This window comes from Colletotrichum jinshuiense, chromosome 3, assembly GCF_051148585.1.
Source record: "Colletotrichum jinshuiense chromosome 3, complete sequence".
In the NCBI taxonomy this organism is placed as follows: Eukaryota; Fungi; Ascomycota; class Sordariomycetes; order Glomerellales; family Glomerellaceae; genus Colletotrichum; species Colletotrichum jinshuiense.
Genome location: NC_139310.1, coordinates 3141261 through 3162255, shown reverse-complemented (window position 1 = coordinate 3162255; position 20995 = coordinate 3141261). Strand labels below are relative to the sequence as shown.

The 20995-nt window shown below is 54.2% G+C and overlaps 7 protein-coding genes across 7 annotated transcripts; 2 read left to right on the top strand and 5 right to left on the bottom strand.

The window, feature by feature from the left end:
• Positions 1–2539: 2539 nt before the first annotated feature.
• EsH8_III_000890 (DNA-directed DNA polymerase delta POL3) lies at positions 2540–5958 on the bottom strand (the record flags this gene model as incomplete). Its single annotated transcript, XM_083262615.1, has 3 exons — positions 2540–3281; positions 3336–5149; positions 5203–5958. 3 exons carry the CDS (start codon positions 5956–5958, stop codon positions 2540–2542), a joined length of 3312 nt encoding a protein of 1103 aa, XP_083123102.1.
• A 1510-nt stretch (positions 5959–7468) lies between these two features.
• Positions 7469–9365, bottom strand: EsH8_III_000889 (rhomboid family protein; the record flags this gene model as incomplete). The annotated part of the gene is made up of 3 exons (XM_083262614.1): positions 7469–7525; positions 7580–8532; positions 8585–9365. 3 exons carry the CDS (start codon positions 9363–9365, stop codon positions 7469–7471), a joined length of 1791 nt encoding a protein of 596 aa, XP_083123101.1.
• Positions 9366–12100: 2735 nt separating this feature from the next.
• On the top strand, positions 12101–13030 carry EsH8_III_000888 (uncharacterized protein; the record flags this gene model as incomplete). The annotated part of the gene is made up of 2 exons (XM_083262613.1): positions 12101–12175; positions 12230–13030. 2 exons carry the CDS (start codon positions 12101–12103, stop codon positions 13028–13030), a joined length of 876 nt encoding a protein of 291 aa, XP_083123100.1.
• A 445-nt stretch (positions 13031–13475) lies between these two features.
• EsH8_III_000887 (uncharacterized protein) lies at positions 13476–14039 on the bottom strand (the record flags this gene model as incomplete). Its single annotated transcript, XM_083262612.1, has 1 exon — positions 13476–14039. One exon carries the CDS (start codon positions 14037–14039, stop codon positions 13476–13478), a length of 564 nt encoding a protein of 187 aa, XP_083123099.1.
• A 1193-nt stretch (positions 14040–15232) lies between these two features.
• Positions 15233–16733, bottom strand: EsH8_III_000886 (asparaginase-domain-containing protein; the record flags this gene model as incomplete). The annotated part of the gene is made up of 3 exons (XM_083262611.1): positions 15233–15289; positions 15348–16327; positions 16544–16733. 3 exons carry the CDS (start codon positions 16731–16733, stop codon positions 15233–15235), a joined length of 1227 nt encoding a protein of 408 aa, XP_083123098.1.
• A 1336-nt stretch (positions 16734–18069) lies between these two features.
• On the top strand, positions 18070–19952 carry EsH8_III_000885 (kinase-like domain-containing protein; the record flags this gene model as incomplete). The annotated part of the gene is made up of 6 exons (XM_083262610.1): positions 18070–18209; positions 18266–18347; positions 18405–18507; positions 18571–18967; positions 19018–19502; positions 19546–19952. The coding sequence occupies 6 exons, from the start codon at positions 18070–18072 to the stop codon at positions 19950–19952; spliced, it is 1614 nt and encodes a 537-aa protein (XP_083123097.1).
• A 441-nt stretch (positions 19953–20393) lies between these two features.
• Positions 20394–20687, bottom strand: EsH8_III_000884 (uncharacterized protein; the record flags this gene model as incomplete). Its single annotated transcript, XM_083262609.1, has 2 exons — positions 20394–20447; positions 20505–20687. The coding sequence occupies 2 exons, from the start codon at positions 20685–20687 to the stop codon at positions 20394–20396; spliced, it is 237 nt and encodes a 78-aa protein (XP_083123096.1).
• Between the last annotated feature and the right edge of the window lie 308 nt (positions 20688–20995).

Genomic DNA, 20995 nt, shown 5'->3' with positions numbered 1-20995 from the left:
GGCCCGGACTTGGTCAAGGGTCTGCTTATTCGGGAGAGGAAATCATGCCTGAAATGCCTCCATCGACCCCGTCATCATAGGCCGGCGAGCGCGTCCCATACAGGCCAGAACCTGGGGGACCTCGTCCAACAATTGCATGCCATGCGGCGATTCTGGGACTCTTGCCCCTTTGAGGTCCCGCTAGCACATGCTTCCGCATGTGCGGATTCTGTCTCGCCGCGCGCCTTCTTGGCCTTCTCGCTCGAGGTGCACTCAACACCCCCGTCAGATCTCAGTGTTGCTTGTAAACCTCCCTGCATGTTTTGGCGTGTCACTGAAGCAGGAGCCGGGCTGCAATAGCTCCCATGTCTCAAGCCAAAAGAGCCCGTATCTCGGCTTTTTATCAGCGGCCTGTCATTGGTCGCCGCAATCAAGATACAGAATTCACATGCGTTCTAGCTCTGCGAAGCTAGAAGCAAATGCCACTCGATCGACAATGCGGCGCGCAGATGGCGGTGCGAAATTGCGCTCTGGGACAGGTCCTGCACCGCCTGTCCATGACGTTGCGGTGTCATGTCTTGCATGGCTTCTCCATATGCCAGTTGGAGGTCTGATAAGAAATCGAGAGCGGGTAGGCCGACTTGCGACAGGCTAGACACATGTCGATTGATCATTACAACTCGTAAGGTCTGGTGCGCCCCGACGCGACTGGGCAGAAGGTGAGCCGGGAGACTAGTATGGTTGAGACAGCGTAGATTGGAGGACAGCGCCGTTTTTCGGCGTCCGAGTCGCGCTTCCGCGATCGGAAGTGAAGAGCAGCAAGGCGGAGAGAAAGAGGGAGAGAGAGAGAGACAGAAAGGGTTGGTTGGGTTGGGCGACAATTGACGACGCACGCTGGGCAGACGAGTCCAAGTGCGACGCAACCCGACAGAATGCGACGGCAGCCAGCCTTCCCACCTCTCCCTCGCGACCCCGCCGACTTCGCCCCTCCCTTGCTGCCCCTCGCCTCTAAACTCCCGACTCCCGAACCCGCTGGTGAGCGCGTGTGAGTGGTTGTCGGGCAACCCGTGAATTCTGGCGCGCCTGGAGAGGTTTAATTCCTCCGGTGGTTCTCCGGGCCATCTTGCATCGTTTCAGTGGACGCCGGGGGGGCCCCTCCCAGCTCGGAATTGAGTTGCTTAGTCTTTTTACCGCGTACTGTGTCTTGGGTCGCTTAGACTGTGCCGAGTAACCAAGAACACAAAGCAAACCCCAACCCACACTAGACCACAAGACAGACGTCAACGTCTTTCGTTGCAGAGAAAAAGGGGCCGGGGGACCGCAACAGTTGAAGGACTCCGCTCTGGCAAGCCAACTTGGACTCTCAACTCCCCCAAAACGCTCGGCACGTACGTAATAGCATCGTCTTGTGAATAATGAAAGAGACGGCATTGGCTACCACGGCATGCGATAGATGCTAGCTGCCTGTCTGCTTGCTGTAGGAGCTTATCGGCCGTGCAGATTGCTTATATCGAAACCGTTGCAAGAGAGGGCTCTCTCTCTCTCTCTATGCCTCGTTGAAGACTCCTGTTGTTCATTCCCCAAAAACGTGTTGGTTGCCTGCAAACCCCCGACCCGCACCTCTCCGAGGGTGGCGGGTTAGACACAGTCGGAAACCACCTCGGCGTAACACGGTAGGGAGATTGATAACCTAAGATTGAACCAAGAAACCCCCGCGAGCCAGGACAAAAATGGAAGAGGGGGAAAAAAAAAAAAAAAAAGAGGAGGGAAAGGGTAAAAAGAGACCCGCGTGGAGAAATACAACCCCGGCGGCGGCGGCGACGACAACGACGTGCAGCTACCGCCACCAATGCCGATCCAGCAACAGCAGCAGCATCTGGGAAATAAGGCGGCGGCGGCTGGCTGTCAAACCCGCTCTCGCGCTGCCGGCGGCGCCCCATCCCCCCTTCGGGTGAGATGAGATCCTGCAGCAACCAGCTCCACGGGCGAACCACAGCGCCGCTTCTTTAGCGTCTTAGTCAATTCGCATACACACACACACACACACGCACACTCACACATAGTACACAACCAGAACTCCTCGTCTGATCCGCGATGGCCCGCGATTCCCACAACGGAACTTGTCCTTGGAAACTGGACACTTTTTTTTTTGTTTTTATTTATTTTTATTATACTTTCTCCCTCCTTGAGTGAAAATAATGCCGCAACCTCGTCTTCTTCCCCTCGTATTATGGCCATATCATAGTACATACGAACTGGAAACCGTCCGGCCCCTCCCTCCCCCCCAATTTCCCCTCCGATTCTTCCCGAATATGAACGGTGACTCCTTTTTGTCATGTTGCATGTTTTTCCTGGTTTCTGCCCAAAAGTCTGGACCCGTTTCGTCCCTCCCGAGCCCAGTGAAACGCCGTTAACGCCTATTCCGAAAGACAGTTGTTCGTAGACCTCTCCACCGCTGCTGCCGCATCTGGCCGCCAGAGCCTGCATTCACAGAATCTCATCAGGGCCTGCTCATGGAGAGGAAAGCCTAGCGTCGTGAAACCCCCCCGCCGTACACATTCTACCAGATCGCCGCCTGGTCGAAATCGAACCTCTTCAGTTCCTTCCCTGCATCTTCCAAATCCTTCTTCGCCTTCATGCGCATGTAGAAGATGGGACAGTCCTTACTGCTGCAAATCACTTCGCAGTGCATACTGCCCTGACACCGCTGGCATTGCGTCCAGAGCCGTCCGAACCGCACCTCAAGATCTGACACCTTGTCGAGCGTCTTCTTGTACAGTTCACCGACCCGAGGGCCGCAGTCCGAGCATACAGCCCCGTCGCTCTCCTCCTTGCCTCTGAGCGGTTTCTTGCATCCCATGCACGTTTGCGTCTTCTTTGCGAACTTCATCAGACCCCCGACGCTCGGCGCCGACACTGCAATCGTTCTCGTGTGCGCTCCCGTCAGAAGCGAGTTCGCCTTCGTCTCGCCCAGTATGGGCTCGAAGATCCTGCCCAGGGGCTTCGCAAGTTGGTTATCGAGGTAGTACTTCGTGTCGATCGGCACGTTGTTCTCGAGCACGTAGATGGGATCCTCAGAATTCTCGTAGTTCTTGGAACCGGCCGCGCCCTTGATCATCACGTATGCGACTCGGTCGCCGAGACCTGGCGCCGAGCCGGCGTCGCGCTTCCTCATTCTCTGGGCCAGCTCCACATGAGCTTGTTTGGCCGCGTAGTCGTCTTTGGCAAGCGCCTTTGTGATGACGAGCTTCGACATGTCCACCTTGTTCTGCAACAGATCCGCGATGGTGTTCTTGACGTACCTGACGACAGTTAGTTAATTCATCTTTACGACTTGGAAAAGAAGCCAGACTCACTCTTGGGCACCTTGAACGTCTTGGTCGATCAGGATCATTCGGAGCACCTTCTCAATGACGGTCTGCACAAGTAGGCAGTTGTCTCGTCGTACGGTTTCAATACCCTTCGTGTCCATCTTGTCGTACTTTTCCGGCTTGGTCCAATACAAACCGGCGTACCGCTTCTTGTTGATGAGCAGGTATGGATAGTACACCTTTTCGAACTCTAATTTGATGGGCTTGACGAATTTTGAAGACACGTAATTCGCAGCTTCCTCGCCAAGCTTCATCGCCTCGGGAAGATCTTTGGTGCCGAACTTGACCATGACGGAATCAGTGTCGCCGTAGATGACCTGCGCATCATGCGAGTATCCGTTGGCGATACAGTACTTCTGCTCCACCTCCTCCTTGGTCTTCATAATCATCTGTCGACCAAAACTTGTTGTGCTGCTGGCGATCTCGAGGCAAGGCAATTTACCCGTAGTCGCACCCGTGAGTCCGTACACCGAGTTTGCACTGATCTTCAAGGCAAGTTGTCGACCATTAAGCACGGCCTTCTTGAAAGGGTCCGTTTCCACAGCGAGCTCGCGCTTCGCCTGCTTTCTTGCCGACAACAGTTCTTCGAGAATCTGAGCGAGAAGACCCTTCCGTTTCTTGATGGTAACAAAGGTGTCACCGTTCGGCGTGACGATGTAGTCCTCGTCTTTCACAAGTTGGAACTTCTCAATGGCCTTCTTGTTGACCAGAGTAGTATAGCAGAGGTTGTGAGCCTGCATGATACTAGGATACAGAGAAGCGAAATCAAGAGTCGCGATGGGCACGTCGTAGTATCCTCGAGTCGGCTCAATGACTGTGGCACCTTCGTACTGTTCGTCGCTGCCCTCAGACCTCAAGTTGGGGATGACAAGCTTTTGCTCGAGGGCTTTACGGAAAAGCTGACTGATGAATTTGACTTGTTGACCCCTGGACAGGAGGAAGTTGAAGGGGATACCCGTGACTCTGGCCATTTCCGTGTAATTTTCAAGACATGACAGCTTGTCCATCAGCCGTTGAGGGAGGTAAGCGTCCTTCAGACAGTACAGGGCAAGTCGGCGGCGTGATTCAGGCGTTCCATTGAACAACTCTGTAATCATCGTGTGATGGACATCTTCTTTCTGCTCTCCCAAGAACTGCGAGCACACGGAGTTTAGCGTGTAGCTGCGCAGATGATGGTCGCGCTGAACGAGTTGCAGCATGTCGAGCTGCAGCCGTCCGTTGGTGTTGGTGGCTTTGCTGTCGCGGTTGCCCATCTGTTTGCTGGAAAAGTTGGTCTCCTTGGCCCTGGAGGCTATGCTTGGAATGCGGGACCAGTATTCGAATCCTGCAACCTTCAAGTGCCTGGCTCTGTCAAGCAGGTAAGGGAAATCAAAGTTGGCGATGTTGTACCCGATGATGATATCGGGGTCGACCTTGATGAGGAACTTCTGCCACTCGCTAAGCATCTTCTCCTCCTTTTGGAACTCAAGGATCTGGGTGGCGACGATGGGGCTCGTGGTATCCAGGCAGAACACATTTCGCACGAATGGTTTCTTTTCTCCGTATCGTGTTACCACGTTCGCAATTTGAATGACAGGATCGTGCGTTGCTTCAGGGAAGATGCCTTTGCGTCCGGCGCACTCGATATCGAATGACAGGATTCTTAATGGAGCCATCTTGGACCATTCTCCGACTGGTTTGTGAGCTATGAGATCGAGATGGCTGATTTCGGCTTCGATTTGGCAGTTCGATTGCCGCTGTGACTGAGGGAGGAGTTGATATGCTTTCGCCGGGGCTTCGACCCAAGACATTCCAAAAATCTGAACAACGCCAGTTAGCTTCGTCGAACATAGGCAAGACCAGTGAAACTCACCTTGCAATCCACCATGAACCGCAGGACATATTGGATATTGTCGAATGTCATAATGCCACCCTCCATACCCTTCCACATGCCCTTCCAGTTGGCGTTGCCCGACTCAATTGTTGACCGAACCCTGCTGATGAATTTTGGGTCCATAACCGTAATCTTCAGGTAAGGGTTCTTGACGTTTCCTTGGAAACCGTAGATGTTTTCTCTCATGAGAAGAGTGATCGAGTGAATGCAAGGTTGATGCTGTGCTACTTGCGACTCAAGGTAGGCCTTGAAGCCATTGCAATCCTCGGGACGAAACGCCACCGGGGCAGCAACGTAGAGGTAATGCTTGAAGTCGGTGACGTGCAACATTACCGAGTGGCCCTTCTCGGTGACACCGAACAGCTTCACCGTTGCCCGACCGCCATGTAAACTTCCTTCCTCGGCCTCAATCTGCTGGAACGTGAGATTGTCCCTCTCTGGGTTGAAATCAACGAGCGGAGGCCGCTCCCATGCTTGGTCTTTTTCGGTATTGTTTTGCTTGAGTTCGGAAATGTCCTGGCTCAGTTTTTCTAGGACTTCGGATTCAAAGACGCTCTTGGGTTGACTGGAGGCCAAGAGGTTTTTTGAATTCTTCTGCAGGCCGATGCGGTGTGCTGGGGAAGACGAGAAGCCTTCGACCTTCCGCTTCTTTAGGGACGACGGCGTCGATGGGATGTTGCGGCGGGTGCTTGGTGTTTCCCCGAGCACCCGCTTTTGGGGGAGTACTGTAGCCATGGTGATAGGTATGGCAATGTTGGGGAAAGAGAGCAGAGGGTATCGATCAGGAGCTCATAATAAGGTAGGTGGTTGTGAAGGTTGTCGGGTTGTTGTTACAGGATGGAACTTTTAGAGGGGAATCCATTAAACACGGGCGGCGGAGGACGCGCCTTTGACGTGACGACGTGACAGACCCACTATCTTAAATGGAAGCTCTAGGTAGGTACTATGGCGCGAGAAGCTGACTAAGAGCGGCGGGCTGAGACGCGACGCAGACGCAAGCAGATACCTAAAGGTACCTCCCAAGGTGCGAGATTCCCGTTGACGGAATTTCCACACCGTGCACATCCTCCTCTAGTGGTTTGCTATCATCATGGACGATGTGCAGCGTTGTCCATTCACAACCCAACATCGGTGTTGGTCAAGCTATCTTACCCGATTATGAATTTAAATCTTGCGTACCATGCCAGCCTGTAACATTGAATTCAACGCGGTCTTACTAGGTTTCCCAGACATGTCAACTTTAGCAATGGCACATGGCTTGCATTCGCTAACAGAGAGATTGAGACCCTTGGGCTGGATGACCACGGCTACAAGGTCTCAGTAGCATCCATAGCTTTCAACTTCATTGAAACTAGAGCAGGCGAGATGAAAATACGAAACCAAATTACTATATTGATTAATGTCCACCGTAGTCGAGACCTTCGTTGCAGAGCACGTCTATGACTGCACCGTCGTCAGCAGCTCCTGTCCGTGGACTAAATCCAAAAGCGATCGTGAGCCCAACACTATCTTGTGCAGATAACTACCATAGCTTGCTAGTTAGCACTATCCGGATGTAAGAATGAGGCAGAAAGATGGTAGTTATACGCTTCTTCAGACATATTTTGGAGGCATCAATGGCCGGCGTTTTGCGACCGCTCAGCTAAGCCATGCAAATAGAAATCATCCCAAGTCACTTTCTTTTTTCAATTTGAAAAATAGAGCGATACTTACCTTTAAAGCACTTGTTATATAGAGTAATTGGATAATCCATTGGACATGGATTCTCACATGATGAGCGTCTGTAAAGCTTCATCACAGTTACAACCTGGAACAATAATAATCGCGGAGTCAAGCAGGAGAAAATCATTATTGCCATGGAGAAAGGGCATTGTTTATTTAAATCCTAGTAGGACTGGCTGAATTCCGAATACGTAACGTTGTTCAGCCCATCGAATGATATGCGGGGTAGCCAAGGCAGTGCTGCATCAAAATGTCTGAGGACGTTGCAACGGGTTGTGCCGAGACCGTTAGTCGGTCAGCGGCAACGAACGAACCCTGCTACTACCCGCGCAGTGTGTGGTTCGAAGAAGATAATTTGTCCTTGTTGGAGTGAACGGGGAACAGCTTTCTTTCATAAAATACCCATCCTGAACCGGACGCCGTCGCTGAGCAATGCAAACCCCGAATCCCCTTATCAAAGTACGTAAGCCAATGCAAACTTTCAGAGCATACGTTCGGCCGATTTCGTGATCATATGCTCTCATCAAGACGAGCTTCGACTAATCTTGAAATTGTCAAGCTCACACCAATTGTTGACAGGCTGTTTGATTGATTAGCAAAAATCGCCACTTCAATGGCGTAAAGGGCAACTTACAATGCAACTAAGGTACTTGCACCAGCTGCAAGTGTTGTGGTAGATGTAAAAGTTGTTGAGCAGGACAATGAAGACGATGATGACGGTCAGCAAAAAGCCGGCTCTGACCAGCCACCAAGCCCACCACAGTGGCTTCCGACCCTTGAAGAAACCGACGGGGTTCTTCAAAAATGGAGGCGGGCCTTGGTTAGGGTTCAGCTGCATGGACGCATATGACGGGTCTTCGGCTCCCATTCTCCGTCTCAAGGAATTGGGAGAGTGCAAGACACAGACGCCGAGGGCCAGTCCCATCAGGAAACCGCCAATGTGAGCGAAGTTGTCGAGACCCGGCAACAGACCGAGCACGAAGGAAATAACAATATCCAGTAGGATGAACATCAGGTCCTTCACAGGACTGCGCCTATCTTTCCAGGAGTACAAGAGGTCGAGCAGGTTTAGAGCGATGACACCGAAGAGGGCACCAGAGGCACCCGTCGAAGCCGCCATAACGCCGGCGTAGTTTGCACCCATGACGTTGCCGAAGATACCCGCGCTCACGTAGACCAGGAAGAAGCGGATCGAACCAATTGCTATCTCCATCTCCTTTCCGATCGTCATCTGCAGAAGTAGGTTGAATCCGATGTGGATCAGTCCTGCGTGCAGGAAGATGGGTGTAATAAAGCGAAACCATTGATTCGGCTCCGGCGACTGGTTGATGTCTGTGTAAGTAGGTTCGGGCACCCCGCCAAATCCGCACAAGTCACTCAGGCCACACTGGTTCGAGGGGTTGCTGGCGTCGTTCGAGGTCGAGTTCGGGCAGGGCCATGTGATGGCCTCACCCAAGTCTTGAATGCCCTCGACATTGTGCATGCAAGCGACGTATCGGGCGCCCATGTTGATCATTACGTAGGTCGAAGGTCCGATCATGGGGTTGAACGTGGGCTTGGTCATGATGGGAGAACCCGTAAGTTGAGCTGGGGCATGTTAGCTTTTGGGCCCCATTCGCGTTGGGCGAGAATCTCTTACCATTCTTCACAATCTCGGCGATGAAGACGGCGATTTGGACCAACGTAAACATGTATACCACCCATGGAATGCCTTTCCTGTCGGAGCCGAACATGCCCAGCTGACCAAAGCCGACCTTGCCCTTGTCGCGCCGACTCTTGGAACGCCGAGATCCCTGGGGTGCGTCGTAAACATGGTCGTTATCGTTCATTTCCATGTCCTTGGGCGGTTGCTGCTGCCGACTCTGCAAAGGAATGTCGTCGGCCACGTTCGGTCTGCTAGACTCGGGAGAAATAGGTGGCTGGCCGTAGTAAGCAGTATCCTGGCCGTATGGGTTTGGTTGCGGCATGTTGTGTGAAGAGTAAGGTGCTTGGCCGTGGCCACTGTATGCCGTGTCCATCGTGTTCATCCTTTGCGGTTGCACGCTGTTCATGTTATGGGGGCTCCCGCTGTAGGCAGTGTCCATCGTGTTCATCCTTTGCGGTTGCATGTTGTTCATGCTCTGGGGGGTCTGGTTGCCGTTGCCGTTATGCCGAAATCCGTCCTGGGTAGAGTCTACTGGGTAGACATGGTCGTCAAAGACACTCTCGAAGGGAGATACAGTGTTGACGCGCGGTGGGGGTTGGCTGGCAGCGGCAGCGGCGGGCGCGTGCGGTATTGAGCTGTAGGGGGGAGCAGGTGTCGAGCTGGCGGAAGGGATGTTGTTGTTGTTGTGGTATGCGCTGTCGCCGTAGTAGGGAGCAGGCGAGGGAGAGGCTGCGGAGGGCGGTTTATTGATGTGATAGTAGTCGTTGGAGGCCATGATGTGATGGTAGGCAGATGCCGACTGGGAAGGGAATTGTAATTAGGTGAGATGGGGCAATGGGGATCTGAGCGACTTCGTTTCTTTGCAGTCGAATCTCGCTTGAAAGGCCGAGCTGAGCTTGGGGCTGGGCTGGTGGGAGCGAATCGGACTAGTGCGGGATGGAGAGTTGCTCAGGGACCGGAACGGAAAGGGGACAAGACGCGGAGAAATGTGACAGCGGAAGGTTCAAGTGAGGTGTGTGTGGTTGGGGGTCGTGGGTATTTGTCCAATGCTGCAGCAGGCGTAAGCGTGAGCCAAGTCGATGAGCGAAGCGCTCGTGGGCCCGTGGACTGTAGCAGGCAAATTGCTCCCGACTAGCTGACCTTTCGTTATTCAATCAGTTGAGATGTAATTGCAGGTTTGCCTCAGGCGGTGGTGAGTTAGGAATTAGCGGGTTGGGATGCCTGTGCACAACCCGGCCTGAGAGCTACACCACTTCGGACGGCGGGGCCAGTGATGGATGGCGTTGTTGAGTGTCGAAGCGTGGGAGCCAGGTGACACCGACGAGTTATAGGAAACGAGTGAAGGGAGTGCTAGGTTCGGAGGTCGAGGGATGGATCTAGTAAAGGAGTAGGCACGTTCCAAGGGAGGAAAGGGGGGGATGCGAGGAGGTTATTTCTTTTAAACTGGCTGGCATTCAAACACATGCCTTCCCGGCCTTGTTTCTGATTTTGCCCAGGCCGCCAAATTGACTGGTGGTTGGCAGTAGGAGGACCCTTCATGGTACATACGTACACTATACACTGCCCTCCTCACAGTCACTCCACGGCCCTTCAATGTGTGGGTGGGTGTGGGTGCGGGTGCGGGTGCCAGGCCAGTCAGTGACGGGATTGTGTGGCAGCGAGAGGAATACATGGAGGCGTGACAGGGACATGCACAACCAAACGGAAGTCTGAGCAGCGGGCAGCAGGCATGCAGTAATTAGTGCCGGGCTTTGAGGCTGTGTCAGCATTGCCAGCCACCTCTCCGCTGAAAGTGAGAGTGACTCGGGGCGCTAGAGAAGGAAGCATCCACACAGCGCTGCAGCCCTTTTTGCTGGCATCTGCACACTTGAGCTGTGCTATGTTTGGAACAGGGGCCCACAAGTTTCAGATTATTGCGTAACCAGTCTGCCGAACCGGCGTGGCACCAAGCCCAAAGTGCCCTCCAACACCTTCACTTTTGTGAAGCAGCAGACCCCATCTCAGCCTGAGGCTCGTTACAGCGCTGTCCTGCCTTGCCTTTCCAGTGTCCTGTTTCTGTCTGTCCATATGTACTGCGGGCCCGGCAGAGGCAGCCATCCGATTAGGATGAATTCCCTCCATCAATTCCAGACACCAGGCCGTTCACCTCACTTGCTGATTCGTATGGGATTGTAGCCCGTCAGCATCTCCAACCCACCAAACGAGGGCCACAGCAGCAGCTTGCAATCCTTCAGAGGCCAGAGGCACCGCCTATGATGAAATGCCCTCCACAGGCTTCGACTGCCGACCCATGCAATGCATGCAGCCTGCGGGCTGCATCCTGGCTCCAACGCACTCGTTCCGCAGAGCGGTACAACTGCCTGCAAGAGTCATGACCCTGGGAGATCGTAGCGATCCCACACCGTTGCGGGAGCAACAACAGCATGAGGTGTTCATTCCATTTCCATCCCATCAGCCCTTATGCAGCAAGGACTGGCCTGACGCGGCAATCGACCTTGAACTTTCGGTCAGCCTCTCCTGGAGCTAATTAATCAGAAGAAGGCGTGCCCGGATATCCGGGGTCCCCAAGAGAGCCCGGCCAAGCCGCCCGAATGGACCTCAAGGATATGACCGGCCGGAATGTGGATTTTGCGACAGCCGCCATTGTGTGTCTTTCTGAAAGAATCTGCCCGACGAGGTGGGTTTATTGAATCTCAGCCTCCCTTTGGTCGACTCTACCCTGGCCAAGGGCTCATCACACCTTCTCATTTTTCCGAAACGAGGGCGAGCCTACAAGAAGCAAGAGGAACGGGGAATGGACTTCGAGCGACGCCAGAACGATCTCTACTAAGAGATGCTGTAACTGTCAAGCTCCCATCTACCAGCAAGGTCTGTTGATAATCTTTTGCATTCAATCGTCTTTGAGACAAGTGCTGGACGGTATACCGCACCACAGACCGTCAGCCCACCGATATGTGCAGGCCTACATAGCACTTACGACAACTGGTGGCTCAGTCATCAGCCACTCGGAAGCCGTTGCTCGTGGGGGCAAGCCACCTCCACAACATGAAGGAAGCACGAGAACCCATCCAAGCCCGTGAGATGACGTCCTTAGAACGCCTATGAGTCTTGTTCTCAATCCATACATGCCCATGTGCATAGAACGCGACCATGGAGCCGACACCAATCTGCCAGTCTTGCGCAAGGGCTTCCGACATTCCTTGGGGACCCTGAACAGCCCTACAAATAAAGCCCGAGGTTCGGATTGGAATAGGTATTCTGTCCGTGCGCCATCGGAGATCGGGAGCGCTTCCGCCGTTGCTCCGCGATGAGACCTCGGGACCGTTTTAACGCATTGTCAACCATCACGTGTCGATAAGTGATAAGATCTGACCCCTGGCTAAAGCAGTATTTTTTTTTTCTCTGGAGCTTTAATTAGCCTAGTGTAGCCCGCCAGAGTTTCTCTCACGGCACGGTGCGAAGCATTGCACACAGCACGCAAACACTCAATTCACTCAAGTCGTTGGCACAATGGGCAGAAAACCATACGAGGCTGATTCCGACTCCGACATGGAGGACGGTGGCGCCAAGCTCAATGCACCCACGGTTCGCCTGACTCCCCGAGTCTCTCAGCCGCCGCCATTCTAACCCCACAAGCAGGACGGTGTCTCAAAGTCGGCCGACGCCATGGACGTAGACATCCCGCCAACTCCCGCAGACAAGAGAAGGGCTGCAGCTGATGCGCGCGCCGAACGAGCAGCGCGAAGAAAGCAAAGAAGAGAGGAGTTGGCGGGGCAAGGAGGGTCCCAGATTTCGTCGCTGGCTAGCACCCCGAACCCAGAGTCCGAACCCGCGTCGCCGACGGTGAATGGCCAAGAAAAGAAGTCAAGGAGAAAGAAGACGGACAAGAAGATCCTTAAGAAAGCGGAAGAAAAGGCGGAGACGGAGACGGAGGCTCCCAGCGAGCCCGCAGCCGCCCCCGCACCTGCCCCTACGACAGATGCCGAGCCAATTCCCATCGTGACCGACGTCAATCCCGCCAAGGTTGACGTACCAAACACCACAAGCACACACGCGGCCGACGAGAACACATCGAATGCTCCCAGCTCGGTCAGCGGCGGAGACGGCCTCAACCGCGCGGCGAGGCGGCGGCTGATGCAGATTGATAGACATCGGCAGGTGATCAAGAAGGAGCTCGGGATCCCGGTTGACTCGGATGAGCGCCAGGCCGAGGTGGACAATCTACTAGCGATCTGGACCCGGCAGTTCGACGAAAAGGCCGAGGCCCGCGTGGCCAAGAAGCAGGCCAAGAAGCAGAATGACTTGGCCAGGGGGAAAAGCAAGGGTAAGCTTCTCACAGGACGAAACATCAATGATTACGAGAAGCAGAAGCAGATAAAGAAGCAGAAACAAAAAGAAGCCCTAAGACTCCGGCAGGAAGGCAGCTCGGGCAAAAGCTAGCCAACTTGCGACTGGACGAGCCCCCGAATTTGGAGGATAAGGAGTAATGGACATATATCAAGAGAAGGGGAGGTACGGATAAAAGTATACACATGCATGTTGGCGTCTAGCGGGAAATATGGAAGGGTAGGGAAAAGTGAACAGCGAGCAGAAGCATACAGCGTTCTCGTGGCATGGCATTGTCCGTAGACTATACATCATCCACATTATTCAAGCTTGCCCGCTTGTGTTTACGTTGCTCGATTAGACAGTAATGTACAGTACCCATGGGAGATGTCAACAAACCACGCAGGGGCTCCCAAACATATCCAGAGCGCCAGGCACGGATGACGTTCCAACAGCCACATCAGAGCGACGCGCTGGTGACCGCTTTCAACCTTGTGTCCTCGTGTTTTCCGTTTTCTTTGTAATCCTACACATGCCACCATCGCATCTCCGACTCCAATCACGCCTTCTTCTCACTGCTATCTTCGCCGTCTTTCTTCTTCTTGTCCTCCTCCTTCTTGCTACTAGCCCAAACCTCCGAAACCTGCTCCGCGATTAAGTCACCCAGCCCCTTACCCTCGGCAAGCGCCTTGGCGTGCTCCTGTCCCCTCTTTGCGTCCCAATCCTCGGGCTCGTTGCCGTACCAGAGCCTCTGTGCGAGGTTGCGCTTCTTATACTCGATGGCGCGCATCTGCTCCTCGGTCAGGCCCTCGCGGCGCATCCGCTCCTCGCGCAGGAGCTGCTTGGTGCGCTGCGCCTGCTCCGGCAAGGCCGTGGGGAACATTCGAGCGAAGCGCGACTGCACGCGCTGGTAGATGGACTGGCCGGTCCAGTCGTAGGCGAGCTGGTTCGTCGAGGCGGAGAAGCCCGTCGTAAGCATGAAGAAGCGCCAGTCCACCCGCCGCGGGGGGATGAGCATTATCAGTGGGCAGATGACGGCGGCGGCGATGGCGGTGTTGTGTACGAGGGGAGGGGTCGCGGGGAGGGCGGGCCCCGGGGCCGCGGGTTGTGTTGAGTCTGACATTGTCGGTTGCTCTTGTGAAGGGCTGCGGTTTTCGAGTGGGATGACGGTGTATGGTTTAGAGCTCTCCCGAGTCACACACAAGACCAATCCTCTCGTAGAATCGGGGAGGGTTCAACGCTCGGAGGGAAGTTGTCGAAGACGGGGCGGTGTAGTCTTTGCGGAAAAGTGCGGGTGGTCAGGTCAGTGGAGTGACGACTGGCGAAGCTCTCGGTTGCAAGTGCAAATGGGAAATCTACCAAAATTTTGAGTCGCGCCCTACGGCGGCGCCGATTAAGGTGGGACCGATCCCGACGCCCCGGGAACTGCCTAGGTGATGCACCTGGGTACCTCTGATTTCAACTAACACCTGCCAAGGACACACAATTCTAAAGGTCCACCTCGGTATTTTCTCGTTGTCCAAATTAAAGTTCTTCAAATGTGCTGTGACTGTTGTCGTCCATTTTGGCCCTCTCTCGTCTTTTCGGCCAAGGCTGCCAAAGTCCATGTATCATCCATGAGGCAGAGAGCCTTGATAGACTGAAGGCCAAACACTTACATGCTCAGAGGGCTCTTATAGCATGGTTTCCCCAAAGCACTGGTATGATGGCTGAGTACTTGGGTACTATTGTCATATTTACGATAGCAAACTGTACTATTGAATATCTTGGAATCATACAGGGTCGCCTTGCTCAAAGCTCATCGCCGCGGTAGCAGCTTCCTGCCAGAGGCAGAACCTTGCGGGAACCGACGTTGTTGAAAGATATAACCAAGTGCATTGCTTTACTTTTCATGATCGTTGAGATATGACCTCTAGAACAATATCAACATTTTTTTACGACAGAAAATAGAGAGATATATAAAAAAACGCCTGCAAACATTTTCAAACCAAAGCACGACTTTTCTAGTTCCTTACTTTTGAACTCCAGATGCGGATGCAGATGCGTGAACAGAACCCAGAATAGCCACCTCTTCCTGCCACAAGTGAGCACCCGTTTCCTTCAGCAGACGCACACACTCATCGTTTCCTGTCTTCTCTGCAAGGTAGAGCGGTGTATTGTTAGCGCGGTTCCTCGCGTGAACACTGGCGCCCCTCGTCAGCAGTCCGCGCAGAATCTCGATGTCGGGCCCGACCGCGGCCAGATGAACCGCCGTGTTACCCGCGTAGTCAGCCATGTTAAGTAGCTCTCGCTGGCCATCGCTGTCGAGTATCTCCTTCACCGCCCGGACATCGCCGTTTCGTATGGCGTACCCGAGGACAGTAAATGCCGATTCTGAGGCCGTTAGTCGCGCTACGACCGAGTCGAGTGAACCAGATGGATGCGAAAATACCGGAAGAGCCATTTCGGTCATTTCGCCGCGGAGCGACTGCGACATCCTGAAGCTGACCTCGGCAGTGGAGAGGTTCGGGACGGCCAGCAGGTAGGACAGCTTGGTCAAGGCAGCCTCGGCGGTGAGGTCCAGGCCGAAAATGACGCCTGCACGGCCGAGTTCCGTTCCGGGGCCATAGACGGGAGACACGAAGCCACTCATGCACTGGCTGACGTTGACGACGATGACCCCGCGATCCACGGCGGCCTTGATAACCTTAGTCAAGCTGCCGTCAATGCCACTCGGGGCATTGCCCATGCCGAAAGTCTCGAGGATAAGACCGCGCAGGTCGGGGACGCGCAGGACCGAGTCGAGCATCTCTGGCCTGATACCGGGGAAAACTCGAAGACAGGCGACGTGTGCGGTATCGAGGTGCTTTGTGACCTGAAGTTCGGCGATTCTGGTGGGCCTCAGCACGATGGGCCAGTTAACGTCAATACCCAGTCCGTTGACCTTGGCCAGTGGCTCGCAGTTGGGGCTGGCAAAGGCCTCAAAAGCGGCCGATGAAACCTTGCTAGTTCTGTTACCGCGGAACAGCTTGTGGTGGAAGAACAGGCCGACTTCAGGAATGACGAAGGTTCCTGCGATGATGAGCGAGCCCAGGAGGTTGTCGACGGCATCTGACTGGAGAGCGAAGATGGACGCTTGAGAACCGGTGAGAATGACTGGCTTGCCTAGATCAGAAAGCATAAAGGACAGAGCCGAGGCCGTGTACGACAGGGAGTCAGTGCCGTGCAACACAACGAAGCCGTCGAAGAGACGGTAATTATCCCTGACTGTCTGGGCAACTTCGGTCCAGCCGTCGGCTGAGATGGAGCTAGAGTCCAGCAAAGGAGAGAACTCAAGCACACCGTAACGAATGTGACGGGAGTAGGCGCTTGGTGGTGTTCTCAAGCTGTCGAGCACGATTTTCTGACCGTCCTTGATGGCCTCGAGCTGGACTATTCTTTGTTAGTGAGAGCCATATCAAGGTAGGTTGTAGTGTTGTAGGACGGCCGAGTCTGGTTGGGGTTTCAACAAAGGCCCTCATGCCCAACGGCAAAGGCTGCCATGTCGGAATGCCCGTGGAATATTGATATGCTTGGGGGCCGGACCAATGCTCAAATTCCGGTGCGACTCATCTCCTCCACCTGTGTGGTGCCCTCAGAAAGACCTACCTTGAGGCGACGACTTGTCGTTGAATGAGGGGCGTGGGGCCATAGCATTCTTCAAGAAGCCTCCGATGGGCTGGAGCCCGTCGGCGGTAGGCTGCATGCAGATAGTTCCGCCCGTCATGATAATGAGGACTCGAGACTCCGGGTAGTTGGACTCCGGGAGGAGCCGCTCGACGGTGGGTTCGAAGGCCATTGTGGTTGAGTATGGGGCGACGGAAAAGTCGAACTCTGGCGGACGAGAAACAGCAAAGAAGAGGGAGTTGAGGTTGAAGTTGAGAGTTTATCAGATACGAAAGCCTCCACAGATAAGTTGAGGGGTATGGGGTATATGGAGGGGCGGGAGCTTTTGTATGAGAGTAACGCGACAACAGTTGGCCAGTGTCACGGGTTTTGCAAAATTTTGTAAATTTTGTCGAATGGAGACAGATGGTTGTGAGAACCACGACGGGCGGTTAGCGATGGATGGCGAAAGCACGCAAGTGGAGACGGATGGCGAGTCAATCAAGTCATTCGCGCCATGTCAAGTAAGGCACATGAAAGAAAAAGGTTATGATGTCCGGCGTACGGCAACGGTCTGGCTGAACCTGACTAGAGCTGTCATTAGGTTAATGCGTGCTTGCTTCGGTCAGATAAGGAGGGACAAGGGAATGTGGGCAAATATCAACGATGCCCCTCGCACTTTGAAAGGAACGCCTTATCGCGATAAGCTAGAATAGTCGGGCATGCTGTGTAGCAAGTCGAGTAAGAGCCATGTATCGCGGGGAAAAGATGATGGGACAGAGCCGATAGCGGATGGCGGGCAGAGTTTTGGAGGGGTAATAATTAAGTAACAGAACGACCACAAGAGCAGCGTGACCGTTCATGAAGCCGGGCAGGGCCGGTCTAGACAGCGTGAAGGGGGGGAAACTTGTCGGCCAGGTCTGGGGAATGGGGGAGCCAAGCCCTGAGTTGTTATCGATCTTCTCTTCTTGTGTCAAGTCGTTGGCGGTCCAAGGCAAGAAGCAGCAATTGCCGAGTTGGCGAATTGAAATCAACTGAATTGCAACAGCCGCCTGCAGAAGTTGAGGATCGGACGATGACGCACGTGCGCAGACTAGCGTGGAAAAGAACCTGTCGCCCTGGCACTGGGAGGAACGATACGTACCATCCTTGATTGGAAGCCTCCCAGCTCGAACACATTGTGGCGGGTCCCCACAGCGCAGGACCAGGGATTTTCCGCGATTTTTTGGGTTCAAGCATCGTATCGCCAATCTGTAGCCTGATTGGGATTCTGCCACAGACACCGCCCAAACACCAATCCATCTTCAACAACTTGGGCGCGCTGAATCCGACAATCCTCATCCCTCTAGCAAAGTATCGATTACGACAGCCATATAACGCCGGCCGCAATTTTCCAATTCGGTGTCATCTAGCGATGCGGTCCCCTTAAGCCGCCTTCCGTCATTAATTCCATCTCCCGCCACAAGGTTCGGATCGAGCAAGCCGATCTCGAAAGCGGCAGGCGCATCTTGTCGCCCTGCGCAACCATCATGGACTCCAATGCCCCCAACGGCGGCGTCTCGCCTCGAACCTTTGCAGTCCAGCACCAGCGCCCCAGAGCAAGCTTCCAGGGATGCTCGCGAATCACCGACTACGAGCTTCTAGGCAAGCTGGGTGAGGGCACTTTCGGGTAAGCCCACCTCAGACGTTGCGCCACTGTTTCCCATACTGATAAGTACTTCGCAGTGAGGTCCATCGCGCGAAGTCTCGAAAGACGAATGCACACGTCGCCCTCAAAAAGATAATCATGCATCATGAGAAGGACGGGGTACGTCTTCCCCCTCCCCAATATAAGACAACCAGCGCATTATCTAACGGTGGGCAGTTTCCCATTACGGCACTTCGAGAAATCAAACTTTTGAAGCTGCTCTCACACAAGAACATCCTACAGCTAGTGGACATGGCTGTGGAGCACCCTCAGAGAGCCAGTAAGTCGCTCATGCTCAACTATCCATCCCGGCACCAGCAATTCCTGACGCGAATTGTCACAGGCGACAAGCGCAAAAGACCAATCATGTACATGGCAACCCCTTACATGGACCATGATTTGTCTGGTCTCCTTGACAATCCCTCCGTTCACTTCACCGAACCTCAGATCAAATGTTACATGCTGCAGCTTCTCGAAGGACTGCGGTACCTGCACGACAGTCATATCCTGCACCGAGATATGAAGGCCGCCAACCTTCTTATCAATAATAAAGGCATCCTTCAAATTGCCGATTTTGGCCTTGCCAGACACTACGAGGGACCCACGCCCAAGCCAGGACATGGCGCGGGCGACGGAAAGAGGGAATATACCGGCCTTGTCGTTACCAGATGGTACAGACCCCCTGAGCTGCTGCTTCAGCTAAAGAGGTACACCACTGCTATTGATGTCTGGGGTGTCGGGTAAGTTCGGGCTCTACGCAATCAGCTCACAATACTGACTTGCCCAACAGATGCGTCTTTGGCGAAATGCTAGTTGGGAAGCCAATTTTGGCAGGCGAGAGCGACAGTCACCAGCTCGATATCATTTGGGATCTGATGGGATCGCCCACGCCGGAAAACATGCCGTCCTTCAACGCGCTGCCAGGTGCCGAATCAATCACGCCACGCCCGCGACCGGGTAGCTTGTCTACCAGGTTCAGAGAGTATGGTACTGGTGCTGTGTCCCTGTTGAAAGAGCTTCTCAAACTCGACTGGAGAAGTCGCATAAACGCTGCCGATGCTCTTAACCATCCGTACTTTAAAATGGCTCCAATGCCAGCTGACCCTGGCGATATTCCTACATTCGAGGACAGTCACGAGCTTGACAGGCGAAAGTTCCACGATCGGCAGGCCAAACTTCCCCCGGCACCCAAGGGGGGCACGGTGGGCATGGGGCCAGAGGCACACGGCGCAAATGCCGGCTTCAACAACGCCGACGCCTACAGCAACCGTAACGGTGTGAATGGAAATCGTAACTCCAATCTGCCTGGAGTTCACAGCAGAAACGGGGAGGAGCGTCGACCAGCCTGGCAGCGAGATCGGGGTTTGCCACCAAGACCGCCCCCGCCCGAATATGCTAATGGTGGTCCCGTGGACCGTGACGGCTACCGGGATAGAGACCGGGACAGGCGACCGAGAAGTCGTGGAGGGAGGCCACCCGACGTGGATACCTACATTCCGAGCTACGGCAGGGACGACCGGCCTCCTCGCGAACGTCGTCGTAATAGTAGAGACGAACGATGGCATGACAGAGAGCGGGATCGCCGGACCAGGAGCCGTAGCCGTTCACCCATCAGGGATCGAGAGCGGGACCGAGACATGTACCGAAGATGACATCGCGGCCTGTATCACGAGAGACTATAATACTGGAGAACACGGCGGGCAGCTCGGCGAAGCACAGGGTTAGGCGTTTGGGGCGGGAGGCATATTCTCAGGCAAGGCTGGCATTTAAGTGATTCCCAGGTAATGATAGCTTCCCTTCCCTGCAGCGCAAGGTATACTGAAGAAAGTTTGAATTACACATTCAAATCTCGGAATCATCGTCATCCTCCTCATGAATTGTTTGTGACCAAAGCCCAGATGTCCGTCTACGCCTCTTCGGAGGTGGCTTGTTAAGCAGTTGCCAGTCGGTTTCGTAAGAGGAAGAGTCCTCTGTTTTGCCTGTGCCTGGCCGTTCCGACAATGGTGTTAAAGGCATCGGCGTCGGGGACAGGGACCTAGACCTGCTGGTATCATGCATGCCGAATATCGCGGTGATGATGCTGGATGTGCATGACAAGGTCAAGCCAGCCACAATGCCGATGCAAGCGCCGCAGGCCAGCTGTTACAGAGAAACCCCATTAGTAAATCAGCCGTCAACTCTCATAGGGGTTCTGTGGGAACCAACGAAGGTGTAGAGGGGCTGTAAATGTCAGCGCTGCTGCCAAAAAGTTTGCGTTTCAAGGGATGGGCGGGTTACCTGGAGGCTAGCAATGAAGTCGATTACGGCCTGGCCCCATCCGATCACGTACGAGGCCATAAGGACCAGCGGTGACAGCAGGATAAGGACCGAGTTGACGAACAAGGCTACTGGCTTCCATACAATCCTCACGGGAAGGGTTGCGACGGCGAAAACGCCTGACAGGTACGATAGAACCGCCATACTGTGAGGTCAAGACGAACGACGTTGGGTGTTGGTGACAAGGGATAGTGGCCTATATTAGCTGGAGCTTGGAGTGGAAGTACCTCGCCTGCTTCTCTCAAAGCATGGCAATCGAGCAAGCTTGCGATGGCTTTAACAGAAGTCGGGTGGAGGAAATGACTGCTCTAAAAGAAAAATGAGGGTGCTGAGGGAGACCAGGTTCTAAAGATGGTTGGTTTGCTGCCTTCCATTCCAACCATTCCGCTCAAAGTTGGGGGTTGATGTAGCGACGAGAGGCGCGCACGCGAGCTGACAGGGTGGGACATCTG